The sequence below is a fragment of the Podarcis filfolensis genome, assembly GCF_964270895.1.
Source record: "Podarcis filfolensis genome assembly, chromosome: 10".
Lineage (NCBI taxonomy): Eukaryota > Metazoa > Chordata > Lepidosauria > Squamata > Lacertidae > Podarcis > Podarcis filfolensis.
In genome coordinates, this window is record NC_139612.1 from 2,750,931 (window position 1) to 2,775,663 (window position 24,733).

The following is a 24,733-nucleotide window of genomic DNA, read 5'->3' on the forward strand; positions in this document are numbered from 1 at the left end:
GTGTCCAAGATAGTTCCTCTACTCGCAACCCTCTAGGACTCCTCTGAATGCCAGAGGTTGTTTCAAGCCCAGCTAGTTTTGGCTAGTAAACATCTGAGCAATTATTTGGGAAGATAAGTGAGAAAGGAGGAAAGTTGCTGATTGTGTCAAACCCATGACCTGAACACTAGACTCACTGTTACAGCAACCAGTCTTTGCCTATTTTTGTTAAATATTTTCTTGCCTCCCAATTGGGCTATAGTTTTTATTTTCAAAATGGTACGGTAGTGTCCTTTGTGAACACAGGTTGGCCCCAAAGCAGTAAAATGTATATGAAGGTGCTACTGGTTTTGGACTAATAGTTGAAGCAAAGAACAGATTAACAGACCTTAAGGAAAATGGAGAATTTTAAATAATGGCAGCTTTGTTCTGCTGGTAAAAAAGACTAGGAAGAGTAGAAAACATTGTGTGGGTTATCGAAAGTTTTAGTGGTATCTGTATTAAAGTGTTAGAATGATCACAGAAAAGAGAAACTAAAATCCAAGCAGACTTTAAAGCCATGGTTTCCAAAAGGATTGCCAAGGTCATATTATCAAATCTTACTTCTATTGTAGAACCCTAAAATTCAGAGTGCAAATGGTTCAATTAGATTTCCAGGTTCTCTCAGTGTGAATGAAGCAACTTCCTATAAAAACAGAATCATAGTTTGCATTTTCAGTATAAAAATTAGAAGTTACAAAAGCAAAAATTCAAGTGGCACATGGTCAGCTGTCAAAATACATGATTTGAGGAATAACATCATTCATATAATAATAATAATAATAATTTATTATTTGTACCCTGCCCATCTGGCTGGGTTTCCCCAGCCACTCTGGGCAGCTTCCAACAAAGATGAAAGATACACTAAAATGTCACATATTAAAAACTTCCCTGAACAGGGCTGCCTTCAGATGTCTTCTGAATGTCATTCATTCATGACAGAAAAAAGTTGATAGCTCTTTTTGCTTCCTGATCAGAGCAGACTTTCCCCTGCTGCCAGCTTCTTGTACAGGCTGCACAGCTGGTCTGGTTTAGGAACCTCTGTCTCGGGGGTAGAGGGGATTTCAAAGTCAGAAGAGCTCTGAGACTCTAGTTGGTCCTCAGGCTTGAGCAGCCCTGAACTCCCTTGTTTGCTCCTCTCCGGAGTTGATTCATCCTGCACACTTGGTGTCAGAATAGGTGCTGCTGCTGCTGCTGCTGCTGCTGCTGCTGCACTTGCCTCCTGAGCTCTGCCTTGGCGATCCAACTTAATACTGTTTGTAGAAGGTGCACTGTGAGCCAAAGCCTTGCAACTCTGCATGTCTGTTCGGTTTTCCCCAGCAGGGAAACAAGATGCGTAAAGCATTGCTCGCTCTGCTCCTCTCTTTAAAGGGCTGGACTCAAAAGTCTTTCGCTCTTGTGGGGAAATGAGCACAGTATCTGCCTGACTGTCCCACCCTTGGCTACCTTGTTCAGATATGTGCGTTGACTGAGAAGAGTTTTGGGAGGAGATGTGGGTAGAATCACTAAAATCCTCATTATCGCTGAACAGGTTGGGAGACTGAGGCTCACTAGAATCTGTAGGAGCTGGAGCATAGTCCTCGTGTTCAGAGGTATCTGTGTCTTCCACATGTCGCTTAAAGTAGGCATCCCACTTGGGCACTTCCAGGTCCTCGTTTTGTTTGCAAGTGGGCTCTGAACAGACCAATCCTGGATTTGGCAACACAGTGGCAGACTCTGCACTGGGTGGCAGAAGTTCATCTAGAACCATGTCTTTCTCCAATTCTTCCTCCTCATCGTCATCCTCACCGTTGGATTCCTCACACTCTATGAAATCTACCTTCAAAGGGGCTGGCATGGAAGTTGCCCTATAACTTGTTTTGTCGCTGTCATCTTGATAGTTATCAGGAAGGGGCCTATTTTCAGATGCTGTCATTTCTGGGAGAAGTTTTGGAATCTTGTATCTTATAGGAATCAATTCTGTATCAAAGAGATCATCACTCCCACCATCTGTCAAGACAAAAAAACCAGGAACATGAGAAGGTAGTAAGATGACTTGAAGCCAGTCTCCAAATGCCTTACCATCATAAGACACCTTTTCCTGGATTATAAAACTTCCAAGCATTTGGGGGGGGGGGGCTTCTAAACCACAGCATGAAGGAACAGGTTGCCTAACTTCTCCCAGCTATTTTCTACATGCAGAGAGATTTACCATTGGTGTGCTTTTGTCTACACTTCCCTCATTGGAACGGGCACAGTCCAGGATTCTGTTGCATGCTTGAATCAGCAGAGCAGCCTATGAGGCTGTAAACCAATGTCTGGACTGTTGGACTCCAAGCTAACCAGGGTGACAACTTGCTGGGAGCCACTGTGATACTTGGGAGATAGGGTACAGGTGGAGAATGTCAGACTAGGACTTGGGAACCCTGAGCAAAATCCCTGCTTAAAGCTACAAAGTTTACTGGGTGACCTGAGGTTAGTCATGTTCACTTAGTGTAAGCTAAGTCCCACAGCCGTGTTGGAAATGTAAGCTGGAGGGTGGACAGCAACTATGCATGCCGTGTTGAGTTGGTTAGAAGGGTGAGATGCAAGTGAAATTAAAAAATGTAAGTTCATTAGAGAGATGACATAATCATGCAATAAACATGATTTACTGCTTCAAAACCACAGGAGTCCTTTCCTTTGCCATCTCCATCTGACACGGAAGAGAGAAAAACTTGCCTTTCTCTTACCTGTGTCTGTTATTTCTGAGGGTTTGGCTCTCTTCAGTGCTCCAAGTGGTTTATATTTCAGCTCGTTATTTTTGTTGTATGATGTACATAATGGCTTTAAACTGAGAAGAAGCAATACAGAATTTTGTAGCTCTTTAGACTTCTGAAACATTCATTAGTTCCTCTTTAATTTTCAGCAAATTCAGATCACTTGCATACTACACTGAACTTTACAAAAATTCAGGTGTTCAATGAAAAAACAACAACCAACAACCCTGCTAAAATAACCAGAAGTACTTTGCCAGACTTATTATAATTATGGAGGGGGGGGAATGCCCAACCCAGGCCCAAGATAAATGAATTGCTACTGTACAATACTTCCCTAAAAGTATGGTTGTGTCATAAAAATAGATCTATATAAAACCGATTTAAACATACTTCTTTATCTAGAGCCTAAGCTCCTCTCCCTGATTTTACTAGACAGCAGAAACAGGACGCTGCTTTCATAATGAAGATGGCTTTCACTTGTGAATATGGACAATGACAGCATGTTGTTTTACTATGCAGAGCAGAGATGGAAAATTACTACAAGGAATAAAGCTTTCTCAATTGAGCAGTTTCAGTGGGCATAACAGATAAATAAGTCATACAAGGCAGCGTCATTTTCAACACTAGTTAGAAAACATCTTTGCAGCAAAGAGCCAGAGAAAAAGACAGAAACTTACATTTCCATAAGTTTGTCTTCTGTCACACCTACTGGAATTACATTGGGATACACATTCACCGGGCGAATGTAGCTCAAGAAATCCTGAATCTACAAAATAGGATTGGAGGAGGAATTAATTTCTGCATTTAAACCTGGCTTGCAGTCCTTTTTTTGCTGTGATTTGCCATTGCTTTGAGAGGCTTTTTTTCTTTTTACAAAAAAATGAGGCTGAGAGCGAAAAACTCTCATAGCCGACATGGTAAATGACTCCAGTTCCAATTCTGCCCCCTGCACCACGCTGGCACTGTGTCTCACCACGTCACCATCTCCAGTCAAAGCTCCATCAGCATTCTGATTTGCGCACAAGACTGCTGTGCTTGTAGAATGGCCCCAGCAGGCATGAGGACCCCTTTGCTCAGGCATCTGTAGCTTTTCTCTCTGACATATGCATCCATTTAAGGTTGCCACTTTTTATCTCTCAAGTTCCACTTCAGTGGGGTGAAGCCAGTAGGTCATTAAGGGGCTTAAATGAAGCAGGAATCCTTGGATGACGGGCAGACTCCAAATGTGATGGACAACACACTCTGAATCAGCACCTGCTATTGTGGACATTCCTACCAGGAGGCAGATGCTGCCACCTTCTCACGCAGCAAGCGTCAGAAAACAATCAACCATTCAGGGGGCATGTGAAATCTATGGACGTTTATTAATGCTTGGTTCCCTTTGCCTATTTCAGGTTGTGGAGCTTCAGGGCTGAGTCGAAGACAGCAAGCTACAAAGTTTCTGGTTCAAGTCTCCTGTCAGCTGTGAGAGGAAAGAGGTGCTTCCCTAGGCATGCTACATCCTCCTCAACCTCAGTCCTTGCCTATAAAATAGAGAAAATACCTGCTGACCTCAAAGGGATGTTATCAGGATTACCAAGATAACATATAGCGGCTTCAACGTGCTTCATAAAGATGAAGAATAATCATTATTGTACTTTTAATAACCCCCAAAATGCATCCTATAAAGGCTACAAAATCTAAATATAAAATCTTGTAAAGGCTGCTCTGTATATTGTAAAAGGGGTTCATTTTACAAAACAAATACTATACACACCTCGCTGTAAGAAGAGTGGAAGGAAAAGCAAGCTCTGTATGAACTCTCCCCAGTCCTAAGCAGAAACCAGAAATTAAATTATCAGTATGTGAACAGCATCAGCACCTTAATAAAAAGCAGATCACATATAAAAACTGATATCCTGCCTTCCTGGAAGAATATCACGGAAAGTGGGAGGCCAGCCAGGCCCCACCCACAGGTCAGAGAAGGAGCACCTTCTTCCTGCAAGCCTTTAAGGGCAGCGAAAACACTCGAGAAGAACTTTAAAACTAGTAGCTCGTGCCCGAGGCTGGTTCTTCCCCCACTTTCGCTTTGTGTCGTGTGTTTTAGATCATGTCGGAGGGCAGGGACCACCTTATTACTCATCACTGCAAGACCCTATAGGGACCTTTTTCAGTTGCAGAGTCATGCTGACACCTACATAAAGATACCTATATTTATCTATATTCTGCCATGTGTGCCAGGGCAGCTATTAACATAAAATCCAAGTAAACTATATACAATAATCAAAGTGACAAAAACTGCAGCACCTAAATGTACCTATCCTCTCCCAAATAAAAGCGCCCTCGAGTTTCACTTGAGCGTGGGCTAGGACTGCCTGATCTCCTCTGGAAGGGAGAAAGCCGTCTCTTGCACTCACAATGAGGTCATTTAGTGCTTTATTTACTGGCAGCAACACCTTGAATGGGGTCTGGCAGAGCAGCTGCTCCATGCTCTGGACTGTTCGAGAATTTAAAAAATAGTAAGAATTGAAAAGAGTACTTGCCTCACTATTACATTCGTTTTCCTTGTCCTTTCTCCAAACCACATTGTGGATGGCTTGACGCTAATTATGTGCAACCGCTTTCCATTCTGAGAAATCACACCACAAGGCAACCTGTTCCCTCGGAACATTTCATCATCCTGTCATAGAGACAGCATTAACTGTAGCACCCAGGCAGATCAAGCACATCCTTTTTTCAATACCTAATGTAACTTTGCAAATTCTTTTACTTACTACCTTCCTCTGCTTCCCTGTGAGAAATGGAAACACACACACCCCCCCCCCCAATACTGGCTGCCTCCTGTGCACAGACTGCCCACCTAGTGGAGACAGAGCACCAGAGTTCTTACATTATTCTGATATTATAACATCTTCATTTATACCCCACCTTTTTCCCTGAGGAGACTCAAGGCAGCTTACAGATAAAAACAAATACTGCTAAAAACAGAAAATTCAAGCATTAAAATACAATAAACCCTAAGAGAATTAAAAGTACATACATAAACCTGTTTCAAACAGATGCAAAATCACCTAGATGCCTTTGTGCTCTGAGGATCAGAAGCTTCATGCAGGATAGGGACCACGAAGAGAGCAGCCCATCCAATGTGTCACCATATTGCCCAGCTCTATTGGGCAGCCATGTTTGTTCTTTCATGCATCTAAAACTGGGGTGGAGGGCTGTCTTTGCAATATTTTGAGGAGCATCGCACAATGAGGGGAGCTCAGCACTCCTCCCCCCCCACTAGCACCCTAGACTGGCACTTAGTATCACAGCTATGAAGAAATGTAGCTTCTCTCTATGCTCTTATCACCGGACACGCTTGGTGTGCTTTTGGGCTCAGTTGGAGGTGCTGAGTAGCATCTCTAAGCCCTTAAGCAGCCTGGATCCTGCACATTGCAAGGTACTTTTCCACCAACACATGCCTCCCTGAAGTTTCCTCTGGGATCAGCTGGGGCTCAGGAGCAGCTGTTCAGAGGCGGCAACCATTCCTGGAATGCCCTCCCCTTGAAGGTACACAGCAAGCTGCCTTGCCCCAAGTCAGACTACTGCTCCACCTCGCTCAGTGTTGCTGACTCTGACTGGAAGCAGCTCTCTGGTATTTTAGGCAGCAGACAGCTCTACCCAGATGTGCAGAGCTTGTGTGCTGTCCCTGAGGTACAGCCCTTCCACTCAGCCAACCCAGGAGTGACCTTCAGAGTGGTGTTTTCAGGGGCGGAAGGGGGGGAACCAGTCTAATAGCTTCCCTGATGGGTTTTTAAAAGTGATACTTTACTGTCATCTCCAGTGGTGTAGCGTGGGTTGTCAGCACCCGGGGCAAGGCAAGTAATTTGCGCCCCCTAACCCATGGATTTGCGCCCCCTAACCCGTGGATTTGCGCCCCCTAACCCTAACCCCCAGATGTTGCGCCCAGTGCGGCCGGCCCCCCCTGCACCCCCCACGCTACGCCACTGGTCATCTCATCTGTGCTTTAGTTTTATTTTGGTTTAGTTCATTTTATGGCGCTGTGAATAGCCGTTTTAGAAAAGCCATAGGAAAGTAAACCTTCCCTCCAAATAAGAATATTAAAGCTGCTTTGGCCAAACATCTCCTGGTTTCTTCAAAGCCAGACTCTTCTTTAACATGGAGCCCCCAGGGGCTCTAGCACTTCACCCAAGGGGGGTGTCAAATGCTGACAGATACGCACCCTTGGATGGCGACAGGCATGAATCTGAGTGTGCCGATTGGAGGTGATGTGGTAGAGGATTTCTGGCATGTTTTTAAACATTTCCAATTTGTTCACGTGCACCTAGGAAATTAAGTTTGCCATTATTAGTGCTGTTGTAGACTAACTGAGAAAAGAGACAGCAAGCTTCTCCTTCTCAAGGAATTTGCCTTGCGGTGGGGAGGAGGGATCATGGTTGTGCTCCATTCAGAAAGGGGTTGTATTGAGAACGACAGTCTTACCTTAACTCCAAGCTCCTCGCTGAGATTTGTGAACAAATACTCATATCCATAAGCTGCTTTGCAGTTCAGCCACACCACATGATAAGGACTGAGGGTGATCCAGCTTTGCACTAACTCTAATATGCCTTTCATACATTCTTCCTGTTGAAGGAAAAAGACTGCAGGGCATTCGCATATAGCAGATCTAAACGGATTTGCATTCTGTTCAGCCCACAACTGATCCCTGGCCATTAAAACCAAGCACTTTGTGCAGGCAGAGTAGGGAGCCTCTTTTGGCCAAGGGCTGCTGTAATGGTTCTAGGGGTTGCTCGTGCGTAAATCGGTGCCACACCTGGCAGGGTTGCCTGAATGAACCCTTTCTGTCCGGACAGCCTCTTCCCCGTGGCTGTCTCAGTCGCTGGCAGAATCCGTCAGTGGGCGTTTCTTGAACTTCTTCCAGCAAAGAAGTTCTTTGACGCCTAGTCTCCGCCTACTCTCCCTGCGTGGAAGCCTTCTGCGCAGGGAGGGTGTGGGCAGCGGAGGACCCGTGCTTTCCCCGCTGGTCCCCGGCGAGGAGTCCTGGAGCCCCCTCGCCGATTCCCCCATCTGCCCCCCTTCTCCACTGGTGCTACGCTGATTTCCTTCCCCAGAAGATGTGCTGCTTCTCTCCCTCCCGGGACGCTCTCCGGAATCCCTCTGGAGCCCTCCCTCTCCCTCTGGCTCCGATGGCAGTTCCCTGACAGCTGCCCTTCCACATGGGGGGGGGGGCTTCAGGGTCCACATACCAGCAGTGGGAAGGGCCAGAGGCACACACAAGTCAAATGTTTCTCCCTCCCTCCTGCCCCTTCTCTCTGTCCTCCATCCAGCTGAGAAATTGGCATCGACACAGTTCAAGACAACATTTCAGTCAGGTCAAAGCACTCCAGGAGGACATGGGCACCTACCAACACTCAGCACCCCTAATAAACTACAGTTCCCATTGAAAAGTTGAGTGCCAAAAGTCCCAAGCGGAATTCTGGCCAAGCAAGCAAGCTGCATGTTGGGTTTTTTGTTTGTTTAAAAAACCTCTTCCTTCAAATTGTACTTACCCTGCTGGGGATCTGATAATACTTGGGATCACAGAAAGTAGTATCCAAATACACACTCTGGATGTCTTTCACTCTGTAAGAGAGAAATTCAATATTCAAGATTGTGCTTGGCACAGCGCTATCAGTCGCGTGTTATGCAGCAACATACTCATATTTTTGTTGGCATCCAAAAGGTGACATTTGCCTTCACAAATGAATGCACCTAGAAGAAACCAAGCAGCCTTCCTACCAAAGCAGTGCCCAAATCTCCACGGCACACTGTGGCCATGGAAGGCAATATGCAAGCGCTAAGGCTCCGGGGTTTCCTTTCTGTCAGCTCCCGGGCCAAAGCTGTGACTGCTCTCTAAAGGTTTAAGAGGTTTGCATTCAGGGTCCGTGTGTTTTAGTGGTTTTCACGCGCAAAGCATACCATTTACAAGTTACTGTACCTGCAAAGGGTTAATATAACAGGGTTCTGCCTGTCACACACCTGACCCTCTAATCAAAGGGCAACGAAGCCAAACCAGAAAGGTCCACAATCCATTACCTGCTCCCCGAATGCAAAAGTTCCATTCTGGCCACTTCTCCCTTGGCAAGTCTGAAATCCCCAGTGTACAACACAGTGCCACTTTCACCTTGGAAGAGAAACCTGCACGAGAAAAGGCACTGCTGTCAGTTTCAGCATTGGGGGTTTTGCTGGGTTTCGGAACAATGGAATGGTGAAAGCCAGGAGAGTGGGCTATGGCACTGGTTTTCGGCTAAGAAACTTGGGCAGCAGTGACTGCACATAGCGGGACGAAGAGGCATATAAACAGGAGCAATGCCCCAAGTATCTTATCACGCTTGTAACTGTGTGCATTCGCTCTTGTGGCTCTCCCCAGTTCTCACAAAAAACCAAACAAGGCCCTGTTCCCCCAAGCTGTAAGTGCAGTTTCATTTCCCATCAGCATTGGCATTAACTGCAGCTAACACCAATGAGATTCTCTCTTAATTACAGAAACAGCCTCAAATCCTGGCTTCACTTTTTGGTTCAGAATAACCACTAGAAAAGGATGACAAAAGAGAAATTTAAGTCCCTCTACCACTCCCCCTCTCCCATTCTGCAACCTGCTGCTGGTTCAACTAACATTGCCATGCGTTTGTTTATTCTGTTTTTATTGTATTTTAAATCTTATTTTGTACTGTGTTTGATTCTATGTTATGTCAAAAGACCAACTCATTAATAAATAGTAATAAATATGAATACAAACTGCAATTTTGCCTGGGCATGGTGTGCGAGACCAAGGCATCCCATTAAAAGGCCCCCACGCCCATAACCAGGGACGGAAAGTAGGGGAAGTCAGCCTTTGGTAAACAAATCCAAAATAAACTAACTGCAGTTTAATTCTTATAGAACCACAACCCACTGTGACATATATTTTTCATATTGATTTCCATTAATTATTTGAAGGCAAGAAAAATGCATACATAACTGATCCTGGGCAATGGCCGGCTGGCAGAAGCGTTACAACTAAATCTTCTTTCTGGAAAGAGACACAAAGGAAGGAAGGAAGACACACAGACATTGACTCGTTTCATGTTAACTTTGTAATGAATAGTTTTTGCCTGGCTGCTGTGCAGAGTGAAGACAAGGAGGTGGGAAACAGAACCCTGTGCGCGCAAGGCATCTGGGGATAGGACCCCGTGGCCTGGGGGTGTGGGGAGAGACCAGTCTCACAGGCTCTTGCCCTGCCCCTGACTTTCATTTATATCAAGGATGGGAATCTGGCCAGTGGATCCACTCCTTATCTCCGTACCTCTCCCTCTCACCAGTATGACAGGCGGGTGCGGAGACAGACAGGTTGCTGACCTGTCAGTCGCTTGATGCCACAACAACTCACTTTTGCCCTTGCTCTGTGAATTCAAATGGTGCTGGCAAGACATGTCCAGTGCTTCCCTAGCACTGACAATCTGCTGATCACCAGCCCTGGGGAAGTCCTGAGAAGTGGTGGCTGGGAAGTGCTGTGCAAGGAGCTGTGCAGGCACAGACCACCAGCTGATCAGTGGTGCCTGAAAAACACCTGCCAATAAGGTGCATGGGCTAGAAATTGCCTGGTGGCATGGGTTCTTGTGCCATATGCTATTAGCATATACTTTTATTATAAAGATGCAGAAAAGAGGAGAAACCTGAAGACTTCAAAGCACAGTATAAAAGAGAGAGGAAATTAGGACAAACAAGGCAGGGGGAGAAAGTAAAATAGATACCAGGCTTCCATTTTGTTGGCCAAAATTGGAATTTCAGAGCAAAGAGTAACTAGCACTCCTACCTACTTAGGTGAAATATTAAAATGTTAAACAGTCAACATAACTGACTACCTCACCAGATGCTTCATCAACCAGAGAAATCTGCGTTGGAGTTTCAACTTCAATGGAAACCTACAGCAGACAGACCAACAAATGTACAGAGGCACATTATAGGTGATGAGAACTGTTTTTACAGCATGTACAAAACAGGTGTTTTTAATGGCATGGTAATAGCTAGGATCAGGAGACAAGCACATGCCTGTGGAAGGTAAGCCATTAACTTATGACAAGGCTCCCCAACTTTCTGGAGCCTGGGGGCATGTCAAAATCTAAGAAACATGTATGGAAGTCTAAGAAACTGTTGTGGGCCCCACAGAATGCCTGAGGACATGCACCTGAGGGACCTCAGATCTACGAAAAGCAACTGTTAATGGGTACTTCTTGCAAAACATGACCCAGCAAAGGAAGAAATATGACTCATTCAAAAAAACAATTTTTTTCACCAAGTTTCTTCCTTTTTGAGTCATGTTCCACAATTTCTTTGCAGCCTAATAATCCTCTGTTCTGCACCAACAGAAGCTCCACAAAAAGTCTGGAACATACCGTATATCAGACAGGAGCTTGAGATGAAATGCTAATGCCTGGCTTCGGCAGGGGAGGGCGGGATATAAATAAATTATTATTATTATTATCATGGAGTTCTCTCTGCATGAAGAGACCTGAGCCACCATCTCCTTCTGTGGCTCTGCCAGGGCAGAGAGAACCTGAGACTGAACAGTGTAAAGAAAGGAAGGAAGTCCCAGGATACACCTTTGTATTTCATTTTAAGACACAACAGGTGAACGAAGTAAAGCTTAGGGTGGTATTGAGTTTTACTCAGAGTAGACATACTAAAATTAAAGATGACGACTACAACACAGTTTAAATGGACTTCACCACCTAGGACAGGCATCCCCAAACTCGGCCCTCCAGATGTTTTGGGACTACAATTCCCATCATCCCTGACAACCGGTCCTGTTAGCTAGGGATGATGGGAGTTGTAGTCCCAAAACAGCTGGAGGGCCGAGTTTGGGGATGCCTGTCCTTAGGATTATGGCAGCTTCATCTTTTGCTGACATTGCTAGCTATAACAGCATTAAGATGCATTAATAGTGTCTGTTTACTTCAACTACACATGAAAAGAGGCAACTTACAATGTGATTCTCCCAAAATTTATACCGTGGATTAGTTAGCAGCAATTCCTTTGTTACTGGTGAACAATACAAGCGGACTTTTAAGCTTTGAAGAAAAAAGAGATACATGTCTCACAAAAAAGCAAATGGTGAAATATTACATGGAAGAAAAAGAGAGAAAAGAAGAAAAAAAAATACGAGGCATTACACTTACACTGTAAAACAAGAAAACCCTTAATAAAATATTTTTTTAAAAAAGCAAATGGTGGTTGTCCAATATCCAAAAAATCAAACAAAAAGTAGTTCCCATGCCTCCTTGCAAACTCCTTCAACAAGCAAGTCTGTGATATGGCAAAGGTGTCTGTGACTTAAGGAGGGAGAAGTAAGCAATCCCAGACATCATTTGCTGTATTATATACCCTTTAGTCTCTTCCCCTGCCTACAGACAGAAGACACCCATCTGACACCACACACTTGCTAGCTAGACAACTTTGCCTCTACCCCAGGGGTAGGCAACCTAAGGCCATAGCTGTCAACTTTTCCTTTTTCTTGTGAGGAATCCTATTCGGAATAAGGGAATTTCCCTTAAAAAAAGGGAAACGTTGACAGCTATGCCTAAGGCCCAATTGCCTTCTCAATCCAGCCCATGGACAGTCCGGGAATCAACCTGTTTTTACATGAGTAGAATGTGTCCTTTTATTTAAAATGCCTCTCTGTGTTATTTGTGGGGCCTGCCTGGTGTTTTTACATGAGTAGAATGTGTGCTTTTATTTAAAATGCATCTCTGGGTTATTTGTGGGGCATAGGAATTTGTTCATTATTTTTTTCCAAAATATAGTCCGGCCCACCACATGGTCTGAGGGACGGGGGACCGGCCCACGGCTGAAAAAGGTTGCTGACCACTGCTCTACCCAAACTACTCATCTTCCAAGATTTGAATCCCACATTCCAGCACCTTCCCTGCATTAGCCGAGTACGTTTAGGGGGTAAATAGAAAAGGTTGGCTACAATTCTCAGGGCATGTAAAAATATGCACTGCAGAAAGTGCAGTGTAAAACACACATTGATAAATGAATCCTAAAACTACATTTAAGAACTGGGCAGGAAAGGGGAGGGAGAAATCCTTAGAATCTGAGCTACACTTACCCACATGGGAGAAATGGAAGTGAAATTGTAGTTTTTACTAAGGACCCAGACAGAATGCTAAGAACTCAGGTAACAAACAAAGCAAAAGGGTGTATATGCAGTAAATTAGAGAATCTACTATGGTCATTTTATACATTACAGATTACTGTATTCAGTTGCAGAATATGAGAAGCTAAACTTCCATGTTTAAAATAAAAACAAGTTTCTTCTCATCCTTAAGGAGATCAGCCTGAGAAGGTGCTGATGCTTTCTTATCCCTTCACTCACCACAGGTCCCAGCCTATTCTCACACACGTCTTTCTCCCTTTTCATTACCTGCATGCCAGTCTTCTTTTTAGGGAAGGCGCTCTCAGGCCTTTCATGTGATCTAAATATTAACATATTAAAAGAGGAAGATTATTTTAGAACTCCGTCATGCTAAGAACAGTCTTGGGCCTCAGTACAGGCCAGAAGGACAGACACAAGCGTCAGCATGATCAGAGAAGCAGGGTTAAATCATGCTCCTGTCCCAGAATCTTCTAAAACAGTTGCTCAGGAAATAGCACCAATTGCTCAGGGGACAGGATCCTTTTCTGTCTGAGGAACTGTAGCCCAATTCAGAACCTCCCCCTTCTCCTGAAGTGTGCAATGAATGTCATTACAGGGAACTCTCCACTTATGAGCATTTAACTTGTGCGGGTTCAGCTTTATGCACTTGGCAATTAAAAAAAAACCAAAAATTAAAATGGGGGGAGTGCATGGGGGATAGAGTTTATCAATCCCACCTGTCATTAAACCCCAAATGCTTTGACTTTATGTGATTTTGGCTTTATGCAATATCCCTGGAAAGTAACCTGAGCATTGGCAGGTATCAGGAGCTGACAGACTTCTCCTGTTACTGCTCAGGGACAAGGGCTCTGGGGCGTCAGCAGAGGCAGGCGCAGATCAACAGGCAGAGCATGTCCAGGACCAGAGATTTGCCAGGAAAGTTTACCCAGCAGCTGGTTTCAACCAGGCGGGCAGCACCTTTTGAAACACAGTGAAGGGGGCAGTTCTGAGAAGAAAGGATGGCACTCTGTGCATGCTCAAAGACACTCGTCTCTGTGAGTCTTCTCTTCCCGAGGCTAAGCCCCGGCAGTGGATAGTAATAAGAATGAAAAATAGTAAAACAAAAGCAAAGCGTTGACCAACACTGGCTGGAAGGATGTTGGGGGGGCAGCATAAGCCAAGGGCTGTGAGGTGTAGCGGTTGGAGTGCTGGGCGAGGCCCTGGGGAGAGCGGGCTCGTCCCCCCTCGGCCCCCTGGCTGTGACTCTGGGCCAGTCGCTGCCTCTCAGCGGGGCCTCCCTCGCAGGGTTGTTGTGAGGGCGGGAGGAGGAGGAGGAGGAAGAAAGGGAGACGGCGAAGCAGCAGCAGCAGGAGCGGACCTTTGTGGCAGTGAGACAGGAAATAGGCCCTGGCGCGGAGGTTCTCGCGGTCGAAGCGGTCAATGGAGAGCCGGGGATACTCGCGCATTCTCCCGCCGAAGCTGCTCATGGCGCCGCCGGACCCAAGGCGGCGGGGCTGCGGGGCGGCCGGAAAGGTCCGCCGAACTCCCTTCCGGCTCTTCCGCCGAGGCCACTTCCGGCAGGCTCCTTTCCGCCCCGCCGCCCCCATTGGTCAGAAAAGGACCAGGCCCCGCCCACGCCTCGGCAGGCGCCGGAGCTGAGGTAAACCTCCAAAGCGTGTGAAGGGTAAACTTTGCACTGATTGGCTGCTTACGGACAGCGCCCTCCCAGGAGCGCCTCCTGATTGGCCGCTTTCGCCCAGCGGCTCGAGACGCAGTCCCATTGGCCGAACTCCCGCCGAAGGTTGCTAAGCAACCTCACAACCGCTGAGTGGGGGAGGGGAAAGCGGCGCGCGCGGAGACGCTCCCGTCCGGGGTGAGTCGGGGCTCCGCGGGCGGGGGCGGGGCTTCGGCCTGAAGTGCGGGAGAGGCGGGGGGCCCGGAGGGAATCACGGCGGGGCGGGGCGGGGGAGCGGGAAAAGGGGACCTTCCCTGCCCCAGAAAGAAGCGTTGCTGATTGGGTCCAAAAGTCAGACCCGCCCACCTCTAGGTCCTTGGTCCCGCCCCCTAGGTGGAGCCCCGCCCCTTTTAGGGCTCAAATATCGCGATATCTCGACCGACAGCCCCGCCTCCCGATTCCCTCGGGGAGTTAACTTTATATAAAAAAATAAGCCAAAAAGGTTGTTTCTTTTACGGCTGTTGGGGATTTGTTTACGCCTTTAAACTTTAAGTGGCCCCTGAACAAAAACTCCTCACTCCCCCCCCCAAGTTATGGTACTTGAGGCATTTCAATATATACTGTATTTTCCCGTCTATAAGATCCCCCCATGTATAAGACGAGCCGTATTTTTTGAGCCCAAAAGTAAGAAATATATATTTTAAACATTCCGTGTATCAGACGACCTCCAATTTTAAACTTACAAAATTTGGGGGGAAACATAGTCTTATACAGGGGGAAATATGGGGGAGAGAGAGAGAGAGCAATTCACAAGTAAATAAATGATGTCTATTCCAAAGTGATTCCAAAAGCACATATTAGACCCTTCCTGGTTTTTAATTCAGTTAAACACTGGATATCTTTGTATTCAAAGTTTCATTAAGTCACTCAACAGGTACTTGCAGGCAGCAGTAGGTGAAAATGCTCTACACACTTGGCTACGTTTCTTTGTTTTTGCAGGAGCTGTTATGGAAAACCCAGTAGCCTTCATGGATGGTAAGGATGTACCATGTTCAGCTTTCTCCTCTGAAGAAGCACCTGTGTCAGATGTGCCTGGGACATCGTTCAGGAGAGAATCAGATAGCCTTGAAGACTCGTAAGTGGTGATAATACAGAGTCTTCATGTTAACATGCTAGTCAAGTTTGGTTTCATTCTTCACTGACAGATAATATAGGCCCACATATGAACAGAACTAAGAGAAAGTTAATCCTTCACAACTTGCAGAGTTGGGACAAATAGTGGCACTAAAACTTTGTGTTGTTTGGAATGCAGTATTTCTGTTGCCAAAATCCATTTTATTGTATATAGCCAAAGGCCTTTATAATGTATAACAGAGAATAAAAGAAAAACATACATCTAAAATCATACAACATAACCTGTAGCAGTTTACAACATAAAAGAAATGTACAACATTATGTTTAAAATTGGAGTGCATTCACATAGCTGGAACGGAGCTTCTTGGCTGCCAGCGCAAATATGGCTACCTGGTGTGTAATATATAGATGTTTATCTGCTTGGGGTTCAACTGTCGCTTCTTGTGCAGATCGACCTGGAAGCCAATTAAGAATATAAATTTCCCTCTGGGCGTTGTATACAGGGGGGAAATCAGCAGATAGTGTGTGATGTCCTCTACCTGATGACATCTATATATACATTTGCAATCCATGTGGAGAATTCCCTGATATCTCCCCTCTAAATATGCTGAGGGCATCTGTTGGAATCTTAGTTCTGCAAAGGCCCTGCGAAGTTGTGGAAAGGTCAGAGTCTCAAGGTAATGGAGCCTTGAGTGATTGGTCTTAATTTGGGGGTACCAAGTAGAGTAATGGGCGGCAATGATGCCTCTGTCTTGGTTGGCATCCTGATCAATAATCCAATTTCTAAGGTCACGTGGGCTAAGGGCTAAGTAGTTGCTCTCACCAGCAGAGCTTAGTAAGAGTACGATACTCGAAGGCATTTAGCATGCACCAGTATCTCAGATAGGCTAGATCCATTCTGGCTGCTAGCAAGGGGAGGCACAACTCAGCTCTAAGGTGTCCTGCAGGGAAACCCTAAAATCTGCCTCATAAATTTATTTTGTAGGCCCTCTATTTCAGATTTAACACCAGTTCCCCATATCTCAGCCCCGTAGCGCATTTGGGCTATGATTTGAAAGACAAAGATTTTAATAGCTGGGTTGATTAGCTGCCTGCCCTTTGAATGGAATAACCTATATAGCTGCCCAGTAGAACGACCAGATATTAGCTTAATTGCTTCTGTTTGATGACTTCTTTTGCCAATCAGCGTCTGTATGATGCTGCGAAATAAGGCAAGTGGAGGTCCGGAGAAGGGACTCTGTGTGCTAGGATGACTCTCTGCCAGCAGAAGGAGATGCACCAACGTTGGCCCTTGCCTGCTTGGGTACAGAAGAAAACACAAGGGGAAGGGGAATTGTACCCTATGGACACATGTCCTGAGAGCCCAGTTCTCCTTTCCAAAGATCCTTTTTTAAAGCAAAGAGAAATTCCCACTTCACTGCTTAAGAGATCTCAATGGAAGAGAGAAATTGCACCCTGTGAAATTATACTACAAAGATGTCAGCTATTGTTTGCTTCCAGAAAGATCCTAGAGGAGAGGAAATTGGGATCCAAAGCCACAGTCCATGACATCATATTTCAGCAACAAAGACTTGGCTCCCTTTTGCCAAATGCAGGATTTTGGAGAGGCAGAATATACCCTGTAAATGTCATGTGTCCCAACTCATTTGTCCTGCATTTTACATATAGCTTCATGTAGTTGATAGATTCTTGTACTTAACACAGTTTAGAATGGGATATTGTTTACTTGTGTTTTAACAAACTATAATTAGTTGACAGTGCTCATGTCTTTTTATATTCACATTAAGTTGAAATTCACTTCTAACTCTCAAGCATTCTCCATACAATTGAAACTCTTTAAAAATTACTTTCAGCAAATTAACTGGTGATGTCTCTGGAGCCACAGCCGGTATTGACACCAAACCTAAATCCATACATCGTGCCAAGATATGGTCAGGTGAAGTTGAGAATCTCTACAGATTTCAGCAAGCTGGATATAGGGATGAAATTGAATATAAGCAAGTGAAGCATGTAGACATGGTAAGACTTCATAATTATGCAAGCATTTTGTAGTTTAGTGGCAAACATTCTGTCCTTTTAAAATATTGCATATAAATGTTTTCTATGACCATAATTCATTTTTTTACATTTGTGTTCTCTGCCTGAACTGATTTGCCCCTGTGTACACCCTCAGAAAATGAAGAACAAGAAGAACAAGAAAGCTTTTAGGCTGTGTTAGGGGACCAGTAACCTTTCACTTGGAGTCTACCTCAAATGTCTTGTCCCATAGGAACCAATTTGGGAAGTTTCACTGGCTTATAAAAGCTATTGGTGTCTTTGTGAATCAGTAGTGGTTACTCAAATCACACCTCCATCTTAAGACGTATTTGCAGGTCTAGCAATCAGTGTACATTACCCTGATCCAACGGGATCAAGAGTTCATTGTCCATGTATACCAACCATGATTTCTTCCCATTCACAAAATTCACTTCAGAAATGAGGTGGAGTAACAGCAATCCTAGGCTTACTCAGAAATAAGTGTGATTGAGTTCAATATTCAATACTCAGTTCTCAATTCAATATTCAATACTCCTATTCAGAGCAGACCCACTTTCATCAGTGGACATGACTTGTCCACTGATTTCAGCAGGTCTGCTCTAAGTATGGTGTATGGGGTGTTGGAGAGGGGTAGTACCTCTGATGGGGGACATGTCATGCTCCTTCTGGGGTAGTTTGTCCACCTTTGGTCCCCACTCTGCACTCAACTCTTACCTGTGGCTCCTAGAAGCTGTCAGGATGTGACAGTGGCCACACCCTGGGAAACAGCTTCAACTGACTGGCTAAACCAGGAGGAACGCTGGTGGGTCTCCAACCCCCCTGATAAGTTAGGGTCTTCCCCTGTAGGCCAAGACAGGCTCTGGTGGATTGAGTGGCTGAGACTGATAGTGGGTTCTGTTACGAAAAAGGAGCAATGCTGGCTGAGTGCTCCAGATGGCTGGAAAGCCAAACAGGATGTTGATGTTTTGGGACTGTACCGTGGGAACAAAGGAACAGTCTATTCACACCACTGAGCACCGGATGTTAGCTCAGAGTGTCATCTGACCTGTACTGGAAGTACATGGGAGGAGTTATTTCTCTCTCTGCTGTTGATGTAAAGAGAGTGCAGACACGTTTTCTCTGTACTGCTGGAAAGACAGAAATAAAGGCATGTAAATACATTTCTGTCTGTCTCTCTCCCCTCCCTGGGGATGGCAGGGGAGGGATGGTGTGTTCTTCTCACGTTTGAGGAGGATTGCCGATAGAGATCTCGCCTTGTCTTGCCGGGAGCCGCTGACGGGGGAGATCAACAAGGAACTCAAGCCGGGCACCTGGAGAGTGGCCAATTCCTCTGACTAAGGCTTGAATTCCGACAACTGGTAGCAGTAGCCGCTGGTTATCTGATCCATGGGAATCAGCATGAGAGGTGAGAGGTTGATGGATCGTGTGCCATCCTCTGCACCAAGGAAAGAAGATAACGTCTGCATTGCAGCCAGAAGCTGAACAGACGGCTGGACACCGAGAGGGGGTGTTTTCCAAGCAACGGAGCCCCAAAAGGTATGCTGAATTTTCGGGCTAAAAGTGTGAACGCAGGTTGATTCATTCTCTGGTTCACGGGAGCTGCGTTTGGAAAAACAGCTCTGAGAGCAAAGGCTTGCATACCAGGAATTCTTGTGGTTGATAAGATTTCTTGTCTGAAGGCAACGACAATCAGTACAGTGGAAAGTTACTGGCTCAGTCAGAAAGCCTGAGGAGTCGAATTGTTTTGACTATCTTAGCAAGGACTTTGAAAAAGCTTGCAGTCACCCTGCCAGAGAAGGCAGTAAATAGCCCAAAACAGACTTTTGGAATTTACTGGCTCGAAAGTGAGAGCAGAGACTTGGATTCAGAATGGATGCCAAGAAGGGGGGAGGTTTGCCTTATCCCCCTCCCCTGACTAATGACAATTATTCATCTTGGTCTGTAAAGATGAAGGCTCTGCTGCAGAATCAGAGGGTCTTTGATGTGATTGAGAACCCCATCCCTGCAGCACCAACGCGAGGTTGGGAATCACAGAATCTAAAGGCCAGGACGGCTATAATTCTGTGTGTCTCAGATAGCCAATTGGTGCATATTCAAAACTTAGAGTATGCGAGAGAGATTTGGGAGACGCTGCGTAGAACACATCAGAGGGATGCTGGTTCTTCAGCGTTGCTGTATTTTGAGAAGCTGACCAATCTGAGGCTTGCGCCTGATGGAGATGTTCAAGCGCACCTGACAGAGATGAAATATCTGCGCCAACAGATGGTGGAACGCAATTTCCGTCTACAGGAGGAAGTGTTTTGCTTCATGATGATAAACAGCCTAAATCGGACTTACAAAACGGTTGCCAGTCAGCTTGGTTCCCTTCCGGCTCAAGATTTGACCGCGGAGAGGGTGTGTGCCGTTGTTTTGAATGAACACGACCGTCTTGCTGCACTGGAGGTGAAGGACAGGGGGAGAGAGGAACGGAGTTCTAATTCCCCCACTGATGTTGCTACTGGAGAGAATGCTGTAGTTTTGAACGTTGTCCGATGTTACAATTGTGGACAGGCTGGGCATCTTCAGCGGAACTGCAAGAAGCCACGCCAGCCAAAAGGAGCTAAGGGCCGCTCAGCAAAGCCTGAGGCAGCAGGCAAAGGTCATACCAAGTCTTCGGTGAAACCTGCAAAGGCTTTGATGGCGAAAGGAACCACGCCAGATGTTGAAAACTCGTTTATAATCGACACGGGCTGTACTTTTCATATGTCCCCACACAGAGGACTCTTTTCAACGTTTAAGAAGCAAAGCTTCGCTGTGAAACAAGCCAACGGTCAGAAGCTGGACGCGACCGGGATAGGAACTGTGTATCTTAAGAGTCTGAACCTGACTATACACAATGTTTACTTGGTTCCTGAATTGAAGTTCAATCTGCTGAGTGTTTCGCAGATTGCAAAGAAAGGACTGAAACTGTCCTATGATGCTGAGAGCTGCAAGATCTTCAAAGATGGAGAGTTGTATCTTTCTGCCAGAGAGAAAGATGGACTGTATTTGTTGACTTATGAGCAAAGTGATTACATGGAATGTAATTCTGAGTCTAACTTGATTTCTCTCGCAGGTGTGACCAAAACGAGTGCCGAGAAGATGGCCAGGGTCGACAGAGCGTTTCAGCGGGTGTATGCTGATGTGATTGGTCCTCTAGAACCATCTAGAGGCAATGCAAGATTTTATCTTGTGTGTGTGGATCATTTCTCTAACTTTGTCTGGATTTATGTGTTACAGAGGCCACAGGAAGCCTTGGAAAGGTTTCAGGAGTTTTGTGACAAGGTTAAAAATATGCATGATGCTAACATTGATTGTCTTTTAACAGATGAGAAGCAAATTTTTCTTTTACAGGATTTTCAGGAGTTCCTGCAGAAGAAAGGGATAAGACACAAGGTTGCTGTTTCAGCGGAAGCGTGGAACAGGGGTGTCTGTGTACGGGTGAACAAAGAATTGCAAAAGGGGATGAATGCGCAATTGCTTAGTTCACATCTGCCACATGAGTTCTGGGCGGAGTCGCTAATGTCGTTTTGTTATGCGTGGGTGAGAAAGGTTTCGAAAGAGTTGGGAAGTTCTCCTTTTGAGAAACTGTTCCATAGAAAACCTTCTGTTGCTCATTTCAAGGTTTTTGGGTCTCATGTGAGGACAGAAGCTCCAGGTGGAGTAAAGAATGCCAGAGGCATTTTTGTGGGATATGAAAAGGGTCTCTACAGAGTAATTTTGTCTGAATCTGGTCAGGTGATTCTCACAAAATTTCTAGAGAGTGCTCCTGAACAGTCAAGAAGGCGGTTTTTGCACGTGCTATGGATGGAAGTGAGGAGTAGACAGGGCTCATGAATCTGGGAAGGGAGCTCATCTAGAAGAAGGAAAACTCTGATCCTAAACCTCTGCTCCGTTGTGGGATACCTTTGGCAGAAGAAAAGGCTAAGAAGTACACCCTGCAGAATTCTGGAGTCCATAAGACTGTTGGATGGTGCCTTGTATGCCTCCTTCCATCAGCACCTGCAGCCAAACTGGTGCCAAACGTCTTGCTTTGCTTTCCTCTGTACCCCGTCAGAGAGACTGAGAGGAGGGTCTTGTTGTCTGGGCAGCCCAGGACCTCCAGACACACTGCCCAGGCTTGTGCTTCAGGGAAGTCATTTCAGTGCTGCTGGCACAACAGATTGACTTCACCCTCAGACGTGCACTCCATTGTCTCTTGAGACAGATGGATACCAATAACTCTGAGTAGGACTCAGTTGGATCCTACCCCAGGTCCAGAAATTCTGACTGTCATGATTTTGTGTGCATGTGGTGGTGGAACACGCGAACCTGTTTCCCTGACTTTTGATTACTATTTGGTAGGGCCACTGGGTGTTGTATGCAGGTCTCCACTTCGCCACCCAGATTGCTTTTTGAGTCTCTCAGGGTGCAGAAGAAATGTATGATACATGAAATCATTGGCTGGGGTTCAAGGAATTGCATAAATAATTTCACATGCTCAAGAACACTTTGTACCAGCATTTTGTGAACGTCAGCTCCTCTCCTTACACATAGCATGCCAGTATTGAATCTGAAGGGACGTTCTGAAGCATTTGGAGGGTTTGATATATAAACTGGAAAGCCAAATATCCCACCAAGCATGCCCAGCTCTTTGGGAGTGCTTAAAGTAGCTCTTTGGATCCTGGCCATGAGTACAGCTCAGAAGTGGCTCTTCATATCATTCAGCCATGAGAAATGGATTGTCTCTGCCTTTTAAACAACTGAATGGCTGATACTTAGTTTCACAGTGTGCGGAGGTTCTGGTATCCTTGACTAATCAACAGGAATCACACACTTAATAGGGGGAGGAGGAGAATTCTGGTATTACAGCTGCATTTCATGTACGCTCCGGCTACATACCATACATCTGGCATTTGCCTGCTAAAGGATTGCCTGCACACCTTCCTGCCTGAGGAGCTGTTATGGTCATGCCCACTCCAGCAACAATGAAACTAGCTTGGACTGTAAAGAGGCAGTTATTAGGGTGCTGTGGTGCTGTTCACCCTACTCAGTAAGGTTGAGCAGTGAAAATGTTTCCTCCCCAGGGGGACATGATGCCCCAAACAGGCTTTCGCACCCTCCAGCATTTCATTTTGAAGAATTAATCCCTGTTAAGATTGTTTTTTCCAGGTGAGCATTACAGAGTCCTTTGTAGTCACCCAATGCTGACAATAATGAGAATGAATGGAGCTGGACCTTTTAGCCTTCCAGCTTCTGACCCTTCAAAACCCCTAGGTTTTTTGAGAACCATAATGGAACATATGGCTTTTTGTGTTTTGGATTTCATAAAAGCTGTTACCCTGGGAAATTCATATGTGCCAGAGAACACAGAGTTTCTCCCATTTTGTTTAGAGCAGATTTTGTTAGAGCAGATTTTAGCTCATTTATTCATAGAGGAACTGAGCACCCTAAATTTACCATTGAAAACATTTGAAAGTATCCTTTACTAATTGAGATGAATGACCTGCAAGTGGATGGTGGTCACAAGACTGGATAAAACAGTAAAATATTGTGGAATTGAAGATTTGTTTTTGTTCACTTTGGTTCTCTGTATCACTTTATTCTTTCTGAGAATCCATGACATATTTAAGGTCTCACAGAGGGAGGGAAACAGCTTCATTTTGTGGAGGAAGCACAAGTACAGAGATTTTTATAGAGGTACAGAATTGGGGAGCATCAACTTAAACTATTCATCACAGATTACAATCTAGATATCTTATCAAATATACAAAATGTATTAATGAAACACAACCAGGACCTGCACCCAGCCAATCTGCCCATCATGCTGCACCATGGTTTGGTGTTCTGTCCGTAAGCCAAGCTTCTGACTCTTACGCTCCCCAACTCCTCTCTGCCTCCTGCACAAATAAGGATTTCAGTATTTACTGTTAGTTTTCACAAGCTGTTACTTGTCATTACATACGAACTGGGGATCACAGCTTAATTAATCAATTAATTATACTGACCCCCAGGGCCCCAGCTCTTCATTGACTGGTCCCATATTACCTAAAGTATCACCATTTACATGGATGTATAGGGTGTTGGGGGAGGGGTTGTCTCCTTCTGGTGCCGTTTGTCCCCCTTCGGTCCCCACCCTGCACTCGGCTCTCAACTGTGGCTCCTAGAAGCTGCCAACCTGCGACATTGGCCACACCCCAGGAAGCGGCTTTGAGTGGCCCCAGATGGAACACCTGAGGAACTGCCCCTCTCCTAACACTGCATGCACTGCACTTATATGTCGCTGCTGATGGGTACCTTTTTGCATTGTGCCGGCTGTTTGAAAGACATGTGCGTCCCACCCTCTTGTCCTTCTGCACACAGGTGGAAAGGTGGCCTGAAACTGGATTCGTGAAGAAGCTTCAGAGAAGGGACAATACTTTCTACTATTACAACAAAGAAAGAGAATGTGAAGACAAAGAAGTTCATAAAGTCAAAGTTTATGCTTACTGATTTTTGTTATGCCCCAGTGTTGTTGTTTTTCTAAAAGTAAAGCGCATTGAAATCCTAATTTTTTTGTTGTGAATAATCTGGAAAACATTAAACAAGTTGTTTTAAAAGTAGCTTGATCACTTTTAATTATCTCTCCAGTCTTTCTGCAAAAAAAAGAAAAAGACCATCATTATTTTATTGAAACTATATAAAAAGACAGGTGAGAAATTGTAAAAGTGGGGTGAGATTGCAGTTGGCTTTTGGGACTCTGCAATCCTATGAGCCCCATTGATGGACTGTTGACTTGTTCAGGGTTCACACTGAGGCCTCGCAGATGTGTCTGGTTGCGGCTTTGCTCCCTGACTTTATTTAAGGTCTTTAAGGTGCTACTGGAAGAAAAAAATTTTTGTTTTGACTTTATTTAGTTAAACTCTGAAAGCTGGACCACATCATCCCCCTCCCGACTAGGCTGCAGACACTGGTGTGGCAGGAGGAAAGAGGCCTGCAGCTCTGCAACCAGTGCAA

The 24,733-nt window shown here is 45.3% G+C and overlaps 2 protein-coding genes across 6 annotated transcripts; one reads left to right on the forward strand and one right to left on the reverse strand.

Moving 5' to 3' along the window:
* Window positions 1-945: 945 nt before the first annotated feature.
* Window positions 946-14,503, reverse strand: DCLRE1C (DNA cross-link repair 1C). Of its 3 annotated transcripts, none has more exons than XM_083575130.1 (14): window positions 14,273-14,503; window positions 13,183-13,234; window positions 11,743-11,827; window positions 10,622-10,681; window positions 9,734-9,789; window positions 8,814-8,915; window positions 8,288-8,360; window positions 7,221-7,361; window positions 6,961-7,062; window positions 5,279-5,415; window positions 4,513-4,567; window positions 3,434-3,522; window positions 2,730-2,830; window positions 946-2,007 (listed from the first exon to the last, which is right to left on the reverse strand). In XM_083575130.1, the coding sequence occupies exons 1-14, from the start codon at window positions 14,499-14,501 to the stop codon at window positions 992-994; spliced, it is 2,298 nt and encodes a 765-aa protein (XP_083431256.1). In that variant the 5' UTR covers window positions 14,502-14,503; the 3' UTR covers window positions 946-991. The 3 variants fall into 3 exon arrangements, with proteins under 3 accessions (XP_083431256.1, XP_083431258.1, XP_083431257.1); XM_083575132.1 differs by having other exon boundaries at window positions 10,627-10,681; window positions 14,273-14,401; XM_083575131.1 differs by lacking the exon at window positions 6,961-7,062.
* Window positions 14,504-14,635: 132 nt separating this feature from the next.
* On the forward strand, window positions 14,636-24,339 carry MEIG1 (meiosis/spermiogenesis associated 1). Of its 3 annotated transcripts, none has more exons than XM_083575388.1 (4): window positions 14,636-14,767; window positions 15,569-15,704; window positions 17,557-17,722; window positions 24,101-24,339. In XM_083575388.1, the coding sequence occupies exons 2-4, from the start codon at window positions 15,577-15,579 to the stop codon at window positions 24,227-24,229; spliced, it is 423 nt and encodes a 140-aa protein (XP_083431514.1). In that variant the 5' UTR covers window positions 14,636-14,767; window positions 15,569-15,576; the 3' UTR covers window positions 24,230-24,339. The 3 variants fall into 3 exon arrangements, with proteins under 3 accessions (XP_083431514.1, XP_083431513.1, XP_083431512.1); XM_083575387.1 differs by lacking the exon at window positions 14,636-14,767 and adding an exon at window positions 14,947-15,071; XM_083575386.1 differs by lacking the exon at window positions 14,636-14,767 and adding an exon at window positions 15,138-15,253.
* Window positions 24,340-24,733: the final 394 nt, after the last annotated feature.

Excerpts from the sequence above, each read along its gene's own strand:
- DCLRE1C (XM_083575130.1), bottom strand. The coding sequence starts at position 14,501 with ATGGGGGCGGCGGGGCGGAAAGGAGCCTGCCGGAAGTGGCCTCGGCGG. Across the intron at positions 8,361-8,813 it reads CTTTTGCATTCGGGGAGCAG|AGTGAAAGACATCCAGAGTG; the intron begins GTAATGGATTGT and ends TCTCTCTTACAG. Across the intron at positions 7,063-7,220 it reads GCGAGGAGCTTGGAGTTAAG|GTGCACGTGAACAAATTGGA; the intron begins GTAAGACTGTCG and ends TTAATTTCCTAG.
- MEIG1 (XM_083575386.1), top strand. The coding sequence starts at position 15,163 with ATGGTACTTGAGGCATTTCAATATATACTGTATTTTCCCGTCTATAAG. Across the intron at positions 15,705-17,556 it reads TCAGATAGCCTTGAAGACTC|CAAATTAACTGGTGATGTCT; the intron begins GTAAGTGGTGAT and ends AATTACTTTCAG. Across the intron at positions 17,723-24,100 it reads AAGTGAAGCATGTAGACATG|GTGGAAAGGTGGCCTGAAAC; the intron begins GTAAGACTTCAT and ends TTCTGCACACAG.